Consider the following 21,305-nt stretch of genomic DNA (forward strand, 5'->3'; position numbering starts at 1 on the left):
TTGTAGTCGCAGGGTATATCTTCCCACACAGGAAATGTCAGTCCCGGTTATAAGCGAAATTATCCCCACTACTGAACATCCGATCAGCTTTCCTACTGTTCAGGGATCCTTATATGTCTCTAAAGTAGCTCGAGCAGCTTGTTCTTGACTTGGCCGGTTAGGGCTTTCCCTCTGATTTCTTAGGTGACTTTGGGGTAAGGACTTGGTTATACTTACTGCTGGAGTTAACCACGCTAAATAGCAAGACCCAAACCAGCCAGGTGGTAGCTGGTGGTAAGCTTTTGTACCACATACCCAATAGGTTTCCTTTAAGGCCATCCAGCTGGATGAGGTTTTTTTATTTTCATTATACTAGTCGTTGTAAAGAAAGTCAGACGTGTGATGACCTCAGCCCCCCACAGGACTAGGTCTACCCCAAACATTTGTTGTTGGTATGGGTGTGCCGTTTTTATGACAATGTCCTCCTATTAAAGAGCAATCCCACACACTAATATTTGGTAGCTGTATTGATTTACAGGTTATTGAGCCATCAGTGGTTGATTGATCATATGGGTTATACCAACTTTTGAAACGTTTGCACCATGTTCTGTCTTTGGTGTGATTATTCATCCAAACTCCATTACCCATATCATAGTGGTTACACTTACTATGCCCCACTGAATAATTTTGCTGTTGGGAGTAGTTGCGTACCCAACACATTTCTCCCTGTTGAGGTGTCACCTTAAGGTACTTGGCATCATTCCAGGTGGCATTGTTTGGGTCTGCCCACCACACAGTTAAATTTAGAAGGGTTAAAGGTCACGGTATCATTAGAAATCCTTCGTCATTAGTTCTGGGGATAAGTCCACAGACCCAACAATCAGAAACATTTAAGGCCAAAGTAACCCTTTTCAGGAACTGTAAATACACATTTGCATTTGCCATAGCTAGTACCACTAACATTAACATCAACGGCTTCATTATGTTGAATTCTGTTGGCAGGTACTGTTTGGCTTGCCTCTGCAGGCAATTCTTCTGGATCACGTTGTCACTTGCTTCACCGTATGGAAGATTTCTTTTACTGAAATTATTGTATTTGGTTTATTTTTTTTCTTTGGACGCAGGTTGTAGGTATGAGGGGGCTCAACCCGGTGAGCTGCTTCAGCGCTTACATCGGGAGACCTTCTTCCTCATTAAATCCAGTTCCCATTGGAGTGGGATTTAAATCCAGCTGGGTCAGTTCCTGATCAATTTGTTCTACTTCTTTTGGCGTTAAGGTTCTTCTGCAATGAGATGCATGGATCCAGGCAGACTTTCCATCAATCTCTACAGCCGTATTGGTGGTTAGTAAGACTTGATAAGGTCCAATCCATCTAGGCTGCAGACAGTTTTTCCGGGGAAATTCTTTTACAAGGATCCAGTCTCCAGGGCTTAGAGAATGGCAAGGAACATCAGTAGACATGGATAAGGCTGCACTGACCTGTGGGAATACAGCTTTGGCAGTTTTCGTGAGTCCTCTGCAATAATTTAACACATTCTCATGGCCTTCCAACAGGCTTGCTGCTTTTTGTTCATTGATAGGGTGTAGGCCTACATTCATCGGTCTACCAAACACAATTTTGTATGGCATCAACCCATGTTTTCTATTTGGCATGTTCCTGAGGTGCATCAATGTAATTGGAAGAGTGTCAGGCCAAGAAAGTCCAGTTTGCTTCCAAAGTTTGGGTAATTTGGATTTAATATCTCGGTTAAGATGTTCAACCTTTCTTGAGCTTGCTGGGTGATAAGGGGTATGGAATTTCCATGTAAACCTCAATGCCTTACTTAATTCTTTCTGAATTTGCGAGATAAAATGTGGCCCTTGATCTGAGTCTACCATGAGAGGTAAGCCAAATCTTGGAATTAATTCAGTCATTAATTTCTTTGCTACAGAGACTGCGTCTGCCCTTCTGGTAGGGTAGGCTTCTATCCAGCCACTGAAATGGCATATTAAAACCAGGACATGCTTAAACCCTTTGCTAGGTGGGAGATCAATGAAGTCTATCTGCAAGTTCTGAACTGGTCCATAGGACCATGGAGTAGCACTGGCCTGGACATGTGTTGGTTTACTAATTCCATGTTGTAGGCATATAGCACAGGTTTCCAATACCTTTTTCACTTCTGCATGAATGGTGGGTGCATACCAGTACCTCAAAATGTTCTCAGCTACCCCCTTTTGGCACGCATGTCCCATTTCATGGGATGCATGGGCAAGCTGAGGGACAAGGGTTTTGGGGGCAATAATGCGTCCATCTGGAGACTTCCATAGGGTATCAGACTGTAAAGTACAGCCTGCTGCAAGCCACGCACGCTTTTCGGATTCTGGAGCTGCATCTTGGGGGAGAGAGATATTAGATAGTGAAAGATTAAGAGTTGCACATGAGGAGATAACAAGTGGGGTGCCTTTGAGGGCAGCATGCTGCACGTGCTGATCCACGTACGCATTTCCTTGGCTTATCGGATCAGAGCCTCCTGTATGAGCTTTGCAGTGTATAACAGAAATCTGTTTAGAGAGTAAAATAGCATCTAACAAGGCGTTAATTAGCGGAGCATGAGAAATTGAGGACCCTGCAGAGGTAAGGAATCTGCGATGCTTCCAAATCTGACCTGTGGAATGGCACACTTTAAAGGCATAGTGAGAATCAGTGTAAATATTAGCAGACTTATTTTTAGCTAGAATACAAGCACGGGTTAAGGCTATTAGTTCAGCGGGTTGCGCACTACGGACACCAGGGAGACTGTGAGCTTCAATGACTGCATGTGGTGAACATACGGCGAATCCCGCATGAAGTTGCTCAGTCTTGTCTCTTTTGCATGAGCCATCTACAAAAAAAATACAATCAGGGTTAGGTAGAGGTGTATCTGTGAGATCTGGACGTGGGGTAAATACCTGATCTGTCTGAGTAATGCAGTCATTATCTAACAAGTGAGTATCTCCATCGTGCAGTAAAGGTAAAAGAGAAGCAGGATTTAAAACATTACAACGAACAATAGTAACATTATCGGCAGCTAAAATAGTGCGCTCATAAGAAGATAACCTTTGAGAGGACAAGTGTTGAGTCTTTTCACGGTTTAACCAGGCAGATACAGCATGGGGAACAGCAAGGGTAAGGGGAGATCCTAACACTATAGCTGCCGATTTGTCTAAAAGCAAGGCAGCGGCAGCTACAGCAAGCAGGCAGGGGGGGAAATCCTTGTGCAACAGGATCAAGCAAGGAAGAAAAGTAAGCAATTGGTTTGTGAAAAGAACCAAAAGGTTGAGTCAGAACTCCAGAAGCAACACCTTCTCTTCCATGACAGTACAAAGTAAAGGGCTTATCATAGTCGGGGCATCCCAATGCTGGTGCAGAGGCTAGGGCTGCCTTTAAATCAACAAACACCTGTTTGTGGAGCTCGGTCCCGGGGGAGAGGGTTAGCAGTGGAATCGTCTCTAGTAAGCTTGTTTAAGGGTTTTGCCAGTAAGGGAAAGTTGGGTATCCATTGTTGACAATATGAAGCAGAGCCTAGAAACCCTCTGAGTTGTTTCTTGGTAGTGGGTTTGGGGGGAGAAAGAACGGCAGAAATGAGATCTGTAGTTAAATGTCTATGCCCCTTGGAGATTTCGTGCCCCAAATATATAACTTTTGGCTGGCAAAACTGCAACTTAGCTTTGGAAGCTTTATGACCTTGTTGGGCTAAACGTTTTAGAAGGTGAACTGTATCTGTAACACAGGCGATTTCAGTTTCTGCACCAATCATAAGATCATCCTTACACTGAATGAGTACTGAGTTACAAGGTAACATGATAGTATCTAAATCCTTCTTTAGTGCTTGAGAAAATATGGAAGGCTTTCAGTAAACCCTTGAGGCAATCGTGTCCATGTATATTGCCTTCCTTTGGAAGTGACCACAAACAGAAGTTGGGAGTTAGGGTGTGTTGGGATAGAGAAAAAAGCAGAACATAAATCAACAAGAGAGAAGAAAGCAGCAGAGGCAGGAATCATGCTGAGGATAGTAGAAGGGTTTGGCACAACAGGACGAGAAAGGAATAACAAATTGATTAATTTTTCTCAAATCTTGCACAAAGCAATAAACAGGTTTTCCGTGCTTGACTAATTTCCCGGGTTTCTTTACAGGTAGGACAGGGGTGTTACAGGGAGAGTGAATTGGAATTAAAACACCCTGTTGCAACAGTGCATCTATGACTGGGGCAATGCCTTCCTCAGCTTCTCGGGGAAGAGGATACTGATCTACAGCAGGAAAAGGTTTGCGTGTCTTATAAGTCAATTGAACCGGCTCAATGTTCAAGAGCTTCCCCGTTTCATTGAGGTGGGAAGCCCACAAGCACTCTGGAACATCCGAAAGAGATGGAGAGTTGGAAGAGTCACCGTCTATTTGGTTATTCTCAGGGGCTGTAGAGAACAAGAGCATTAAATTTTGGGTCTGATCAGAGGGCAGATCTAAATACACACCCTCAGGGGAACAGTAGATTGTGGTGCCCAATTTACACAACAAGTCTCTTCCTAATAGATTTACTGGAGCAGTAGGACTTAACAAGAAAGCATGGTCAGCAGACAGTGGCCCAAATTTGACTGTAGCTGGACTAGCATGTTTATGCGGAATGATTTGCCCCCTACTCCAATTGCATTGACTGGTTCATTGGTGGGTATTAGTCTTCCAGCTTCTTCAGATTTTATAGTAGACATAGAAGCCCCTGTATCTACGAGGAAACTATGAAATTTGTCATTAACAGTCACAGTTACACTGGCATCTTTAGAGGTTTTCATGAGAGAATGCACCACAGCACATTGAGCTACTCTGGTAATGGCATTTAACAGAGTGGCCCTTGCATTTTGCAAATCTTGCAATCCCTGACTGTCCTCATAGTTGTAATCATTTCATGGCCATGGAGTACCGTCCAGTATATTTTGGGTTTCAGCAATAAGAAGCCGCTTTTGCTCTGGGTTTAAGAGACTGCTTAGGAGCCAATCGACATCTGACACAGTGGGATTATAGATATTAAAAACTTGTTGCAACTTTTCCCTAAAGTCTGAGGGACTTTCTCTCAGTTTTGGAAAGGTATTGCAAAATTGGTGATATCACTAGCAGTCCAAGGGACATGAACAATAGTCCTTTGTCCGCCCTGTATTTGAGGCGGGTACTGTCTCAGGGGACAGAGAACGGTAGGTTTAAAGTATCATGGATTTTCGAGACCTGTTACAATCATTGTTGATCCTTCTGGGGCGACAAAAGTTATGACAGGTTGTCCATCTAAACCTCTCTGAATATTTTTCACTTCATATAACAGTCTTAATTCAGATTTCATTCGTTTTTTGACCTCTTTAACAGTGGGTAGGTCTGGCAGCTTAGATTGGTCATCTTCTTCAGAACCTGAAGCAACAGAGGGTAGGGGAGAGACTAAAGTTATCAGTGGTTTAGCAGGAGTTTTCCGGCACTGCTTTCAGAGGTAGCGGACCCCTCTGCAGGAACTGGAGGTGGAGGTGGAGGAGCTTGACTGGGTACCCAGGAGTCTAGCAAATCTTCTGTGTCTTCCGGAGTGGTGGTAGCGTTGGGCACCGCAATACTGGGGTACAGTTTTTTATAGGTAGGAGGATCAGGTGGGGGAGCGCTAGGGCTGGATTTTGCCTCTTTTAAAGTAGCCAATTGTTTTTTCAATTTTTTGTTTGAATCTCTGAGACTAACCTCAATTGAGTTTTGTTTTCTTTTAGACACTTTGTTGTCCCATAGGTAACATTATTGCATTTGCTTTGGCTTGGGTGTTTCTAGGAATCCCCTCAGATAATTTAATTTGTCAGGGTCAAAGGTTCCTTCATTAGGAAATTGTAACTCGGGGTTTTCATAGGTATACCCATTCCAAGCATGTGCCAATTTAACTAATTGCTTTTGCTTCTTTGGACCCAATTGAGTTCCATAAGTCTTACACATATAACCCAAGGGTTATATCTTTGGGTCCGGGAAAGAGGATCCCTGACCCATTTTTTTTTGTCTTTAGTTATTGAAGAGAATGGGTACTTAAATATAGTAATTGTAACCAAGGGTAGTACACAAAGCGGCGTTTTACGTTTACCCGCTGACTAGTCAGACAGCCCGTTCATGAATGAGGAGAAGGGAAAGGGAGGGGAAACTGTCCGCTGGATCACGAGGTTCGAGCTGAGCCCCCTTGCTTTCAAGTCTGTTTTGTGGGCAGCCTTGAGGCGGCTGGACTCAGCCTTAGTCTCAGATCTGGTCAGCGGCTCATTATCATTTTAAAGGATAGCGCTGAGGCACGGGGTTCAAGAAAATTTTCTTTAGTCCCAGCCGTGGTCAGCGAGGGTATGGATAATGTTCATAGTACTTTCGAGGTTTCAATATCCCTTAGTCTATAGTAATCTAATATAAACCCGGTTCCCCACTACACTTGTAGAAAGTTAACAAGTTTGTCAAATCCAATTTTAGCCTCAGGACAGGGACTGCTAAAGCCAGTAGGCAAAGGGATAGGCAGAGAAGAGTCCGGGCGTCCCCAGACCAAGTCAGAGCAGTCTACCTGTCAGGGATCCCATATATTCAGCTTCAGATAAAGTATGCTATTACAAATTTCAGTCAGTCAGATAAAGCAAGTCTTAAACTCTACATTAATAACGTAGGGAGCGCTTACCGCTGAGAGATGTAACTCGGCCAGGCTAGGGAGCACTGAGACCCGTTAAGCGAGATTTTTCAATTAGGGTTTCTTACCTCTGTGTTTGGCACCACGGGTGTCAGCTGTGTCCCCAGACTGTTCAAGCCATCAGCTCGATGTTCCTCCGCATCCCACTGCTGACACCAGAAACTGTTGGCGAAAACCTGTCCCCGGGTTTGTTAGGCGGAGGCTCAGATGAACAACAACCTAAGTTTAAAGACTTGATTTATTAAAGAATGCATTCTGAACAGACAACTGCCCCGAGAGGAAACTGTCTGTTGTTCTACTCCGCGCGCAGCTTGATTATATAGCAAGTATGATATAGGAAGTATGACATCATATGCATAGTAACAGATACACCAATCAATTAACAGCCACACTCTTCCTATACTAGTATCCTGTTTTTACTAAACTAGAATAAGATTCTTCCAGTTTTTGCTTAGCCTAGCAGTCTGGGGTCATGCCCTTTGACTTCCTCATAGCTTAAGCTGGGTGCGTGACCTGCTCGCTGACACATAATGGCGATTCGACTCCGGTCTGTTCCCCATCAATAGCATCTCATGATTTACATTCCAAATCTCTTGATTTCTAAGAGTTTGTCCTATGGTTTTTGACACGGTGGGGTTCACAATGCGGAACCCTTGGTGCTCACACTTTCATTACCATGGAGCAAACCACCTGCATGTCATATCCCTGTCAGGCCAGGCTGTATATGAACTAGGCACTGCCCTCCCCAGTGCCCAGCACCTCCATGAGCCCCTGTCAGGAACAGGAAACTCTCTGGCCTCATGTGCTCCACATCCCTGTGTTGCGCTGTGCAGCTCAGTGATGGGAAGCCTGGCACACCTGGCAGCCTTTGCTGCACCTGGGACATGGGCATCAGGTGATGCCCACAGGCCCCAGTCCTGCAGGGCTCCAGACAATACACTTGGCAGGGGGACACTGCCTTCCAAATCTGAGGCTCTGATACCAGCCTCCCCACGGCTGTAGGTGTCACCTGAAGGACCTGGCAGCCCTGGGTGGGCAGCTGAAGCTGCAGAGACCTGCAGTACCTGGATCTCCCCAGGAGCCATGCAGCCCAGGTCTAGCAAGACGTCCTTGAAGTGGAAGAAGGCCTTCTCCCTGTTTGCCCTGGGACCTCCTCTCTGTGTCCAGCGCTCTCAGACCCTCACTCATTCACCTCCGGCCCAGGCAGCCGCCTGCATCCAAACAGCATCCACTAGATCCTGCTCACCCGAAGCCCCCATTACCCTCCACCCTGTAACCAGCCCATGCAGTGCCCACTCCTGCGAGGTGCTGCAGGGCGATGGAGCGGGCAAGGAGGTCAATGTCTCCGATGCTGAGCAAGCAGCTCTGCATTGTGTCGTGTGCCAGCACGGTCAGTGGTCCCGGGAGAGGAATGGATGGAAAGGTTGCATGATGAGAAGGGTCTGTGATAAGAGAGGTGCACAGGGGCTGGTTCTGGGATGGGAGGAGTGTGCAGGAGGGTTAGGGAACCACCCAGGGTAGGAAATCCACTACAGAAGTCGTTTGCGAACAGCCCGCAGGAAGGAGTCAGAGCAGCAGTAAAAATACTGAACGCGCAGGGAACAGGAGGTATAAACCAGTCTGGGAACAAAGGCTCGCTGCACTACTGGACGACTGAAGAGCTGGACTGCTGGACACAGCCCCAGCGAGACCCTGAACTGCCTGATCCCCAGGACAGGGGACAAGACCTGCGTGCAAGGTGACTAATGCCTGTCCCTGTATCAGCGTGTGCTGCTGCTGAGGGACCCAACATCAGTGGAGGGGAAACTCCTGTCTCAAGCATTCATTCTCTCAGCCACGCACTGGTCCCTGAGCCAAGGGTTTGGGGAAGCAGCAGGAACTGCGGGCTGGGATTCAGCTGGCCCAGCTTCCTTCACCCCAGGGGGGCTGCAAGCATCCCGGCAGGGCCCGTGGCCTCCCTGTTCCCGTGTCCAACACCCAGTTGTTTCGAGCACTTTCCTCACAGCCATTGGCTCCTGGATGGTGGCTGTGCCATAGCTTATCTCTTCCATGGGGCTAAGCACCATCACCTGGCAATGCCCACCTGCCCTAGGAGGCCTTGGAGGGGGTGCCAAGGAAGGAGGAGGGAGCAGCCCAGAGCCCCCACCCCCTTTACCCACAACGTGCAGCATCCAGCACATGGGGGAGAAGAGCCCCAAGCTGCAGCCCCTGTGTAAGCAGCCAGGCCCGGGCAGGAGAGAGACTGGAGCAGGTGAGCATCAGCACTGTCGTCTTTATTGCAGAAGCCCATGGGCTACATGGGGCTGGCCTACATATGGACCCCCCTACCCCTGGGCTCCCTGCCAGGTCCCATCACAGATTTGTACAGGAGGCAGCAAGAGCAGCCTCTACTAACATAGATCCAGGATGACCTAGGTATGATGCAGTCCCTGGGTCCTGCACCCCAGCCCCAGGTTAATCCCCCAGCCCAGCCCAGCCCAGCCCAGCCCAGCCCAGCAAGTACAGTCTAGCTACTGGCACCATCTCTGCCATCGCCCAGGTGAGCACACGAGATGTGGTGCTGGTGACGCTGCCTCTGTCTTCAGCTGCCTCCTCCCTCCTCAGCTGTTCGAGGCTCTGGAGAATGCTCTCTGGCCTAGGAAAGAAGTGGAACGAGCCTGTGACTTGTCACCTGGGCCCAGGGGTCTGTTCACCTGGCAGAGACCGAGACTCTGGGTTTCCCCCTGAGTCAGGAAGGGCCAAGGCTGCACCTGCCTGCTGGGGCACGGGGGAGCGCAGGAGCCAGGCACAAGGATGCTCCTTGGGATGTGCGGTCTCCAGACAGGAGACAGATAGGAGCAGGGGGAGCCAGTCCGGGTTCAGGACCATCCCCTGACACACATCACTGCTAGGAACTCGGCCTTGATGGGAGCCCATGTTCCCCACAGCCACCGGGGCTGAGAGCACTCGGTGCCTCCCCTGCCTGCCCAGGATGCCCGAGTGGACGTTCCCAATGGCCCAGCAATCGCCGCTGAGGCTGAGAACCAGTGACCGGAAGCTCAGCCCAAGGGGGTGTCTATGGCAGCTACAGGAGGGAGAGGTGTCCTGTCTGTGACACCCAACACGTACCCACCCACCGCCCCAACCAGCCTGCACCCAGCGATGCAGACGCCTCTCCCATGGGCTCCCAGCACCCACGCAGCCCAGCCCCGGGTGCATCCTGTCCCACACAGCCTCGCCGGTTGTGACTCTGGGCCGTGACAGGAGGCCATGTTCTCCTTCAGGCTGATAGTGCTCAGCGCTTTCCCCCACTTTCTTCCAGTCACTGGAGGGGATGTACCCCAAACCACCCAGAAATTGCCCCCTGCGCTTGAGAAGCAGATGCAGGAAGCTCAGTCCAAGGAGGGAGTCTGCTCAGACGGGGCCATGACCCCGGTGCAGAGCGCAGCAGCCCCCGGGTGTCACCACCGCGGACTCGCCCCGCGCTGCCCGGCCCACACGCTCCTACCTGGACCCGCAGCCGCCCGCTGGACCTGGACTCGGGCTCCTTCAGGGCCTCGTGCTGCACGCGGCACAGGTACTCCACCCCGTCGTCCTCGGGCCCCGCGGGGGGGAGGCGCAGCTCGGACTCCACGCTGTAGGACTTCCCGTCCGGCGCCCGAGTAGGGGCGGGGGTGTGCATCCTGTGGGGGTCTGAGCTCTCCAGGGGCCTGGGCGCCTTCTCTCCCGCTCCCTTTTGCAGCCACGTCACCGCCAGCTGCCCGGGGTAAAACCCCGAGATGAGGCACCGCAGGGTCTCCGGCTGCCCCGGGACCAGGGCCTGCGGGTGGGAGACCTCCCCCAGGTGCGGAGGGCGCGGACGGCAGGCTGCAACAGGTGGGAGCGGCGTGTCAGCGAGATGCCCCTGTCCCCGGGCACCAGACACATGCCCACCAATGCCCTGGGCCTCTGCCATGGGCTCCCATCACGCACCGAAACAGTGCGGCCCCTGGTGCTTCCTGTTGTAGACAGCCTCCAGGAGGGGCTGGAGCGAGGGGTCAGGCAGGGCCAGGGGGTCACAGCCCCTCTGGGCTGGGCCGGGCGACAGGCGGGTCTGCTCCCCTATGGACCCCCCACGACCAGGACCAGAGCGGGGCCCACGACAAGGCCCCTTATCCCAGAACGGCCGCCGGGCCTGTCCCGTCCCCACCGCTTACCAGTGCTCCTCTCGATGGGGGTCTCCAGGGCGAGGTGTCCCACACGGCAGCTGTACTCTGCCCCTTTTTCCTTAAACTTGGAGATGACTTTTTCTGCCAGCTCCTCTGGTGACAAGAGGATGAGTCTGGTCTCCTGCTGGAAGCTCTTCCCGTCCCATGCCAGGACGGCCGTGCCGGGCTCTACCCTGTACTTATCCGAGTCCCGCAGGATCACAGGAGTTTTCTTCTCCTTCCGCCTCTTCAGCCAGGTCACACTTAGCTCCCCCGGGAAATGCCCCGCGATGCGGCAGCTCAGGGTGACTCCCTTCCCCGTGGCCACGGACTCGGTCAGGGAGATTTCGGACACGTCCGGGGGCCGCAGGAGACCTGGGGAAGGGAACAGGCAGAGGCAGGGACAGGCCCCGTCAGGGGAGCCGCGGCCTGGCAGGGGCTGCTCCCCGGGCCCTCGCACACCACACAGACCCCACACCCCTGCAGCGGGGCTGGGACCCCAGGACACGGCCCCTCCTCACCCGCAGCCCTCAGGCTGAGCTCTCTCTCGCTCGGGGGCTCTCCGGGGCCGTGCTGGACGCACACTCGCACTCGCAGCTCCGGCCGGGTCAGGCTCCGGCTGGGCACTCTCCAGATGCTCGTCGTGGTGAACGTGCCGTCCGCGTTCTTGTCTATCTGCGCGGGGTCTTCCTTCCCGTTCTCGGCCCCGTCCCAGCCCCACTGGATCGGGGGCACCTCCCTGGGGTAGAAGTTGTGGAGCTGGACAGCAAACGGCACCTTGTCGCGGGGGTCCCACTCCGGCAACACCTGGATCTCAGACACCTGCGGCCGGGCTGGGGAGACAGTTGGGGGGGTTATTATGAGGGACTGATGGGATCCAGCTTTGGGATGATGAGTTGTTGGGCCCCCCTGGAGCTGTGGGGCTGGGGTAGTGCAGTGAGGGCTGGGTGATACCTGCTCAGTCCAAGAGCTGGCCAGTCCCCAGCCCCATCCCCCTGACAGAATCAGGCCCTGGCTGCACCGGGAGGTGGTATCGGGGCGCTGGGCACTCACCCCACACCCGGATCTCTGGGGACACTCTCTCCTCTCTGATCCGTTTGCCCTCGTGGAGGAAGACGCACCGGACCCGCGCCCCATCGTCCTGCAGCGTGGGGGTGAAGGTCAGGGAGGACGTGAGGCGGGTCCCAGCTCTCTCCTCGGTCACTCTCCAGCCCGGGGGGAGGGCGGGGAACAGCGGCTGGTGCTCGGGGCTGTCCTGGTCCCCAGCGCTCTCAGGCACCGTCCTGTCCTCGCTGTGGATCCTCTCCCATGTCACGGCCACATCCTCGGGGAACGTCCCCTCCATGGAGCAGCGCAGGGTCACCTCCTGGCCCAGCAGGCACCGCTCCGGCACCTCCACCTCTGGGACATTGTAGGAGACTATCCAGCCTGGGGGCCAAGCAACCAACACAGGACATGGGATCATCCTGGGATCATCCTGGGGATGTGTTCAGTCTGAGCCCTGGGCAGGGAACCATGGGGTGAAACCTTCCTGGGGAGAGGCAGTTCCTCTTGCGGGAATGGCCTCTCCAGCGCCAGGTGTCCTTGCTCCTTCACTGCCACCTCCCCGCTCTCTGATCCATCCCCCCCGTGTGCCCCTGCACCCCAACTTTCTTGCTCTACCTTTTTTTCTCTTCCTCCAGAAGTAAATGGCTGCAGAGGCCGCGACTCCTGCTCCGATCAGGATCCCCAGGACGGTTCCAACCAGGGCACCAGTCTGATCCGGTGCTGCAGGAGAGACCGAGGCAGAGCTCCGGTTGCAGATCTGCTCTGACGGGAGCAGGGGGACCTTCCCCAAGACCCGAGCCAGACCCCGCCCGCAACCCAGTCCTTCATCAGGTCGCAGGGGCAGGGCACAGATACAGCCTCATCTCTCTGCGGCTACCTCTGGTGCGTGGCCTGGCATCCTTTGTGTCGCAGGGGAGGGGGCAGGTGAAGGGCCCGTGGTTATTTTTTTTAAGAATATACTTCTTTATATATAGTTACATGTTTAAATATATGACAAGACAAGAGCCAGACCCTGCCCTCACAGTTGTGAGTGTTAGGAAGGATAAACCTGCTCTTTTTCCCTTTCTTTTCCTGCCCTTTTCCCCTGCTGGTTTATGGTGAGCCCGAACATGGAAAGCATTGGTCTTGCAGCTGATACATTGCTTTCCTGTGTCCAAGTCAGAGATGTGACTGGGCAGAAGGCTGAAGCAGCAGAAGCGTAATGCTAATTCTAACTAACACCACCAAAATGACAGCTGTGTTTACCTAGTGGAAGGTAGGGCTTTAAATGGTGAATCCTTTGTCTCATCATTGGACCGGTTGTTTAGTCGGGGAATAGAGGCACTCACACCAGACAGGAGGAAACCAGTGGTGTAGCAAGAGGGAAAATGCAAAAGTAGGCTTCTAAGATGAGTAACCACAGGTGACTGAAGGTAGTAGGGGTGACGACCTCACACAGGCGCACAGTGAAGGTTGCCATGGTAATGGGCCAACGCACGGCCAGTTCCATGGAAATGAAGGCAGGGCGGAGCCATGGGCGTAACGGGAGTAGGTCGGGGGAGGAAACTGGGCATGGTTTGATGCTAATGAGTGTAGCCTGGAAGGTATAAATGTATGAATGCACTGGTGCTCTGGGCCACTGCCCAGTTGGGTGGGGACCTGCCCCAAGTTGCCTCCACTTCAGTAAAGCTGTGGAACGCAGTGCGTGCTGGTGTTTGCCCCACGAGTGGCCGTGCTCATGATCTCGTGGGCAATTGATTCATCACCTCCCCAGTCGTTGCGCCTCCCATGGAGTCAAGGTTTAACAGTGAGTTCTGGGATGCTGGGACCCTGCACTTGCCCATGCACAGGGAATTGAGGGGCCTGGATGCAGCAGCCCACGAGACCCCTCCAGGCCTGCGTCCCTCTGCTCCTTGGTGCTCCAGCTCCCCTGGGAGGGAAGGAGCGTTCCTGCTTGCTAATGCAGCCCCCGACCATGCTGGGCTGTGGATCAGCGCTGCCTGCACGCTGGCCTGGTACAGCTCTGTGCTTCCTTGGGGAGGGGACAGGTGAGGTGCCCTTGTTGTTTTTTTTTAAAGAATACATATCTATCTATCTATCTGTCTATTTATCTATCTATCTATCTATAAATCATCTTGCATAAACCTTCCACTGCACACCTTAAACCACATTAAGAACCCGCACAACCATGACAATAAATGCAGCTGCTCCCCGGCACCTCCACCCACTGCCCTTCCCCAGCCTGATCACAGTCCCTTAGTCCAAGCCCTGATTTGGGGTTTACAGTCTCAGTTCCCCTGTGTCCAGAGTCAGGGCAGCAGGCAGGTCCTGGTGCGGGCTCTCACCTCGGATGTCCAGGGAGACGTCCTCCTGCAGTGGCTGCTCCAGAGCCTCGTGGTGGACGTGACAGGAGAAGACACTGCCGGTGTCGCTGCGGGTGGGGGTGAAGGTGTAGGTCAGGGTGAGGTTGAAGGTCCCGTCCGCGTTCCTCTGGGGGCTGGAGCGGGTGGAGCCCTTCAGGACCTGCCCGTCTCTCAGCCACGCCACGTCCACGTCCTCGGGGTAGAACCGCCCCACGTGGCACAGGAGGGAGGTCTCGGCATCGGCCACAACTGGTTTTCTTGGGATGCAGAGCGTCGGGGCAGCTGGAAAACAGTCACCGTGCGCCTTGGGACTCAGGGCTTGAGGCTTGGGGCATGTGCTAGTCCCCTTACCAGGTCAGGCACCCACACGACCACTGAGGCCACATGGGATCTGGGCCCCGTGTCAGCCATGATGCTCAACTGACCGACCCCCCGGCAGGCGTCACCACGGCGGTGTGGGTCTGTGGGCCTGGGACAGCACTGCCACGTGTCTGGCAGCAGGACACAATGGCTACCTGAGCTGGCGCTGAACCCCGGGTCTGACATGACAAGAGCAGAGAGTCCCTCGGTCTCTGGTGAGCATTGCTTGTTCAACACCTCACTGCACATGGCGCAGGGCTGTGTGTTTGTGTCCCCATGAACCCACCCGTGTCCAGCCTGAGCACGGCCACACTGCCCGTGGGCCCCTCTCCGGTCCTCACCGAGCAGGTGCAGGATGGTCTCCCCGTGGTGCTGCTGCGTCCCGTACCCCACAACACACCGGTACAAGCCCTCGTCGGGCACGGTCACTGTGACCAGCGACAAGGAGGCGTCTCCGCTCTCCAGCTCCTTGTGGGATGGCAGGCTGGCTCTGGGCCAGGCCTGGCTCCTGCTGTGCTTAAAGGAAGCCACCTCCTGATCCAAGAAATACCAGGTCACCTGCAGGGAGTCCAGGGCCACCGGCCCCCCGACATCGAACCGGCACTGCAGCAGGGCCTCCGAGCCCACGCGGGCCGTGGAGGAGGGCGCCGTGGTCACCTGCAGCTGGGAACCTGCCAGGGGAGAGGGAGCAGCCGTGAGACCCCGCGGGGCTGGGCCGGCGCAGGGGAGAGGCTGCCCAGGACGGCACAGCCCGCTGCGGGGACGTGGTGCAGGGAGATGGGGGCTGGGGGGCAGGGGCCGGCTGTGCTCGGGGCGACGGGACTTCACCCCCACACGCTGAACTGCCCCCTCTCCCTCACCTGCACGGTCCTCCCATGGGGTTTGGCCAGGCTGCCCCAGGGCTGCACACCCGCCCCAGCCCCCGGCTGCCCCCACACCCGCACCAGGGGAGCAGTGGGACTGGGATTACCCCGTGGGGCAGGGAAGAGGGGAGAAAGGAGCAGGCCCACGGGAAGGAGCAGGGTGCCCAGGCGCTGCCCCAGGGCTACATCTTTCCCTCTGTCCTGCCAGCGTCCTTGTCCCTGCAGCTGAACTGGATTCCAGGCAGCTGCTCTCTGGCTTTCAGTTTCCCTTGGGGAGGAGCACCTCCCGAAGGGGCTGCATCCTGTGCCAGAAGCTGAAATGGGTCTGGGACGGGGCCAGGCCCAGCTTTTGCCCTTCTCTACAGCCCCGTGGCTCTGAGGAGCGGATGGGAGAGTCATCCCGGGGCCTCCCCTGTCCTGGGAGCAGGATCCCAAGGCAGGCTTAGGGCTGGGGGCTCTGGGGATCCCGGCCTCTCCTGCTCCCTGCCCAGGGTCTGCTTCCAGGCCCCAGTGCTCCCGACAGCCCAGACCCACAGCCCCGGGCAGGGAAAGGTGCACAGCAGGAGGGGTCGCATGCGCTTTGAGGTCCGGTCCATCAGCTCCTCCAGGTCTCAGTGTCCCGGGACCCCTGGGCACCACGGAGGGGGTGACCCCTGCACCAGCTGATCTCCACACCCCTCCACACTCTTGTACAGCCCACGTCTGACCCAGCCACCCTGAGCAGACCCAGAGGAAAACACGGAGACGCTGGGATTTCTGTTCCAGGCGTGTTCAAGAGACAGCACCCGGCTGCCCCTGCACCAGGGTCGAACAAGGCCAGCACAGCGCGGCCCTGCCACCCCTCACCCAGCAGAGCAGGGGTCGGCACTTACCTACTGTCCCCAGGAAGAGCAGAGGCAGGAGCAGGGCCCTGAGGTCCAGTGGCCAGGCACCTGTCCTTTCCCCCACAGTCGCCATCTCCTCTCCTGCGAGGCAGCGTGGATCCCTGGGCCGTGCCTTTGTGCTTTCCCCTTCCCGGTGTGGCAGGGAGGGCTGGGAGCGGGGGCCAAGGTGCAGCGCAAAGCCGGAGCTGCTCTTGCCCCACCCCACAGGGCTGCGGGAGCCGGGGCCAGCCCTGCCCATGGCCTGGGGAGAGCAGGGGAGGGTCAGCCCTGAGCTCTGCACGGCGTGTGGGGTCCCCTCTGCTCCCCTGCCTGGGTCGCAGTCCCGTCACACAGACACTCTGGCTCTTCTCAGCTCCTCGTGGCCGTAGCTGTCACCTCGGAGACCTGGAGGACCCGGGCGGCCAGCTGGAGCTGTGCACACCCGCGATGCCAACACCAGCCCCATCTCCCACACCTGGATCTCTTCTGCGTCTGTCTCCAGCGCTGGGGGAGGGCAGGTAACAGTGGCTGGTGCTTGGAGCGCTCTTGGCCCCAGTGCTCCCGGGTGCTGTCCTGTCCTCGCTGCGGACCCTTTCCCACATCACGTCGATGTGCACCAACGGAAATGACATCTGTGCCTGTGGTAGCAGGGATCGAGTATTCGGGGGTCTGCTCTGATCCAGGGGCATGTGCAAAGAAGCGCCTGGTCACTCTCATACTTCGGGGGAAGAAGCCGTGGGGGAACCTTTGAGTCATGAAGCCGTGTTGCTCAGGAAGAAACGCTCTTGTCCGGTGTCCCGGAGGTGCGTGCTCCTCAGCAGAGGTTTGTGTCACACGGGAGTCACAGCGCCGGTGGGGCTGCCTGGAGAGAGTCCAGACCTGGACCTGGAGGTTGGGCACCGAACTCCTGTGAAGACCAATAGGTGAAAACTGGTCGTTGTTTGCACTACAGTTAAGCAATACTAGCATAAGTGCCCAGAATTAGAAATGACACAGTTACAATTGTGGAGAGAGTCTTTCCGGGAGGTATGACCAGCTGCAACACAGCCACCGAAGAGAAAGGCAGCGTCTGACTTGTGAGCACAGGGCCGTGCGGGTGTCGAGCCGCTCGAACGTACTGTGATTGCACCCGCTCCCTCGTGCTCATCACGTAAATCTTCCCTGGACCCGATTGCAGCACGGAGACATTTCCCAGCACAACGTGAGCAGGAGCAATGCCCCGTGGCACTGATACGCTCCTGCACTCACATACACTCTTCTTTTCAGTCTTGCTTTACTGCTTTCAAAGCAAGTTGGGCTCCCTGAGGAAAAGGCACTCGTATGGTGCAACACTGTCATCTCAGTAGGGAGTTACACAGTTTCCACCTACCCGTCCTCAGTCCCCGTCCTGTATTGAGTCCTAGCACGTGCACACCTAACGCACGCCTGCCAGAGATGTATCAGGTCAGATTTCCCAACCTGTTGGAGTTAGAAAATCAGCCACCGGCACCATTTCCCCTGTAGCTTATCACTAAAACTGGCACCTCATTTTGCTTTTGAACCCACCTGGCTTTTTCTTTAACCCTCAAGTGACTGACCTCTCTGCTCCTGTCCTTATTTCAGCCCTCTCCGCCACTCCCTCTATCACAGAGGCGCCTTGCACCAAGATGCCCCTGGCTCCTATTGCACGCTCCCTTCCTCCTGTGCTCTCGCATCGTGCTTCCATGTCATTCCCTACCTGAAATTCCCATCCTCCCCTGTCCCAACAATGCCCCTCACAGCGTGTGAACAGCAAACGGCATGTGGGAACCCGCCAGTGACATGCCCTCAGCAACACCATCGCACTGTGATGCGTCAGGGCACCTTCCCCTGCCCGGTTCCCCCTTGGAGGGTGGGGGACTGGAGATGTGGTGGAGGAACTGTCTACATGACATCCATGGGGCTGCCGGGATGCTGCTGCTGCACACCTTTGCCAGGCTGCACAGGACAGAGCTGTCCCCCAGCAGCTCCCTGCTTGTCTCGTGGGAGACACAGAGGTTGGGGAGCCGGGAGCGTAAGCACAAGAGCCTACCGCAGGGCATGACCCAAGGGGCACGGAGAGGCTCAGAGGCCCAAGGGCAGCAGCTGGGAGGTTGGGAAGGAAATTCATAGCTGGCAGGAGGGCTGTGGCAGGGATCCTGGAGCAGAGGTCCCTGGTCTGGACTGTGTTTGGGGGCAGGGACCATGGGGACAATACCTTGGAGCCTCTGGATCTGCTTGGTGAAGATTTCAGCCTGCCGGGCACTGGCCAGCCGCTTGTCCTCCAGCAGGCCAGGGAGAGCGTGTGTCAGCCAGCCCGCAGGGAGCCCCGGGAGGACGCCCAGACAGGGAGCCCGTGCCGTCCTGCCGTGGCTCCTAACAAGTCACGCTGGCACCCTCACCCCTAACACCTCATTCCCCCATGGGCCCCAAAGCCCCTGGGCCACTGCTTTTGTGTACATGCCCCAGCCCCTCCTAGCTGGTCCGTACAGCCCCCACCCCCTGGGCTGGTCCATACAGCCCCAAACAGCCAGTTTATACAGATCCCCCCAGCCAGTCCATCCAGCCACATACAGCTGGTCCATACAACCCCCTCCGCCCCCACACCCGGTCCATGGAGCCCCACATCCCCTGGCCGGTCTGTGCAGCTCCTCCCCACCGGTGCAGACCCACGTGCGCCATAGGAACTCCAGTCTAGCCATGCAGAGAGCTGAAGGCTGAACTCCATCTCCCATGAGGCACTGGGAGGGCCCAAACCATCACCCCAGGTCCCTGGCCAGACAACTCTGGGTGACCCCAGCCCAGATGCTCTGCACCCCAGGGTGGGAGCCCCTGCCAGGGGGGGCATCCAATAGTGCAGGCCCCTGCAGCAGGCAGCAAGGGGGTGGCTCCACGGGGGCAGGGGCAGGGGCAGTGCAGGGCTGTGGGGGCACCATGGGGCACTAGGGACACCCCCGGGCAGAGATCGCAGCCGGGCTGGGCACGTTGCGGACGGGGGGCAGCGCAGGGCCGGGCAGGCAGCGGGATGCAGGAGCCGGGCGGGGGTACAGAGGGAGCCCGGTGATGTCAGCTGTGCCGGATGACGGGGAGCTCCCCGGGCACGGGCCAGTTCACTCTGGCGCTCCGGACGGCAGCGCGGCGGGGACGTCTCGGGGCGCCGGGGCCGCACTGCCCTGCGCTCCCCGCTGCCTCCCTGGGCTCCGGGATGCAGCTCTTTGCTGAAGGCAGAACCAATGCCTTGAAACTGGACGAACGCATCAGGTGATGCTTTCAGACATCCCTCACATTTATCCATCCCCTCCCATGCCCAGGGAGGTATTGCACACCGTTTACACGGCACTAGTCCTGGAGGCACCGGTCTGGCCCGGAGCACGGTGCTGCCGCGGGCTGTGACACCGGTGGTGAGTGCCGTGCCCCGGGAGAAGGGGGTGCTGTGCGGGAAGACAAGCTGCCGACAACGGGTGGAGAAGAGGGAAAATCCCATGTACAGATTTGTACACTGCAAATATTTGATTGTGAATGAGGACAATGGTCCTCAGTTGCTACTCAACCTGAATGAAGCAGGCCTCTTACAGGGAACACAATAGTCTTTTCTTTAATCGGGGTTTAGAAGGAAAACTGCATGCTTTCTTGATGAATCAGTTCAGAGAATATTTCACGTGAAAAGAGTAGTATGAAAAAGGCACCGTGGCCAGCTTAGCAAGCAATAAAAGCTAGTGTGGTCCAAGATGCTGGTTTTTATCTATAAAGCTCTGCATTTTCTGGGCCTGTTATGTCTAGGAAACCTCCTTCTCCCTTGTGCCCCATCGCAGTCCCCAAGGTTAGTCGATAGCAGCCTCCTCGTGGCATCCGTTCACCACGGTCCCTTGGCAAACACCGGTTGGAGGTTGCCCTCCCTACTCGCTCCTCAGCTCTGGACATGCCCCCGTGCCAGGGCGACCGGAGTCTGAGCCTGGGCGTCTGCTGGACATGCGGGAAGACCCTCCTATCTGGGCAGCTGTTTAGCAAGCAAGACCAAGCTGGGGTGGTGCTTAGGGGGGTTTACATCCTGTCCTGTGTTGATATTCAGTTTGCTCTTATGTGGTGCTCTGTCTTGCTGTAAGCCACCCTGAGACGTTGGGAAGGGCAGCGTAGAAATCAAGTTAGTCAATACTATTAGCATAAAGAGTTGGGGAAGATGTCTGAGTGTGACCTAACACACGGCAAAGAACCAAGGAGTCTGGTGCACACTCGTAGAGGGGATTGGTGGTGCGACGACAAGACGTTACATTTAATGTGATGAAAGAAGGAGCCAGGAAATGCTGGAAGTGGAGTGTGCGAGACTGGTGCTGTGATGAAAGGGGTCGGGGCAGGGCCGTTTCCCCCAACTGCAGAGAGGTGATGTGGCTGCTAGAAAGCAGGGCCGACTGTAAGGGCCAGCAGGAAAGGAAAGGGGAGGTTGTCACCTACTTCTCCCAGGGGTATGAGCAGGCTCCTCTTGATTCATGTTTCTCACTTCTCTCTTTAAAAACCTCCTATGCTGGCCTGTAATCTAAGGTGAGTTTAGTCACTCAGTAATTGTGGTGGCAGCATCACTGTGTTTTCTTCTTTCCCTTTTCCTTCTCACCTTGCGCCCCTTGCAGCTTCTCTGAAATCAGTGTTTAATGTTCTTGGAGTAAAGAACTTGCTTTCTCCTTGTACGGGGAAGTGTCATCCGGCTTCTCGGGGTTGGGAAAATAATCATGAACTTAGTGCAAGCTCACTGAATATCATCTGTTCTGACATCAATGTAATGCTACCAAACAGCACTTCTCACTTCAGTGAACTTTAATATCCAAGTCTGGCCTTTGGACATAGATCATTTTTTCCCGGTGCAGTTTCAAAAACCATCGAGATAGGCGAGTTTTATTTGAAGAGAATATAGTGCAGTGTGGCCATGCTAGATTTACAACCATGTTGGGCATGCTTTTATTTCACGAGACGGTTAACACAAATGCCACTACAGTACTGTGAAGACATGCTGATTA

The 21,305-nt window shown here is 55.0% G+C and overlaps 1 protein-coding gene across 1 annotated transcript; it reads right to left on the bottom strand.

Annotated features, from left to right (window-relative positions):
* Window positions 1-9,190: 9,190 nt before the first annotated feature.
* LOC132243304 (uncharacterized) lies at window positions 9,191-16,396 on the bottom strand. The gene is made up of 9 exons (XM_059725529.1): window positions 16,312-16,396; window positions 14,918-15,247; window positions 14,199-14,498; window positions 12,490-12,594; window positions 11,881-12,255; window positions 11,349-11,660; window positions 10,837-11,280; window positions 10,149-10,507; window positions 9,191-9,296 (listed from the first exon to the last, which is right to left on the bottom strand). Exons 1-9 carry the CDS (start codon window positions 16,394-16,396, stop codon window positions 9,243-9,245), a joined length of 2,364 nt encoding a protein of 787 aa, XP_059581512.1. The 3' UTR covers window positions 9,191-9,242.
* Window positions 16,397-21,305: the final 4,909 nt, after the last annotated feature.

This window comes from Alligator mississippiensis, chromosome 4 (genome assembly GCF_030867095.1).
Source record: "Alligator mississippiensis isolate rAllMis1 chromosome 4, rAllMis1, whole genome shotgun sequence".
Classification (NCBI taxonomy): domain Eukaryota; kingdom Metazoa; phylum Chordata; order Crocodylia; family Alligatoridae; genus Alligator; species Alligator mississippiensis.

Excerpts from the sequence above, each read along its gene's own strand:
- LOC132243304 (XM_059725529.1), bottom strand. The coding sequence starts at position 16,396 with ATGGCGACTGTGGGGGAAAGGACAGGTGCCTGGCCACTGGACCTCAGG. Across the intron at positions 12,256-12,489 it reads CTGGAGGAAGAGAAAAAAAG|GCTGGATAGTCTCCTACAAT; the intron begins GTAGAGCAAGAA and ends CTTGGCCCCCAG. Across the intron at positions 9,297-10,148 it reads GCGGGCGGCTGCGGGTCCAG|GCCAGAGAGCATTCTCCAGA; the intron begins GTAGGAGCGTGT and ends CTTCTTTCCTAG.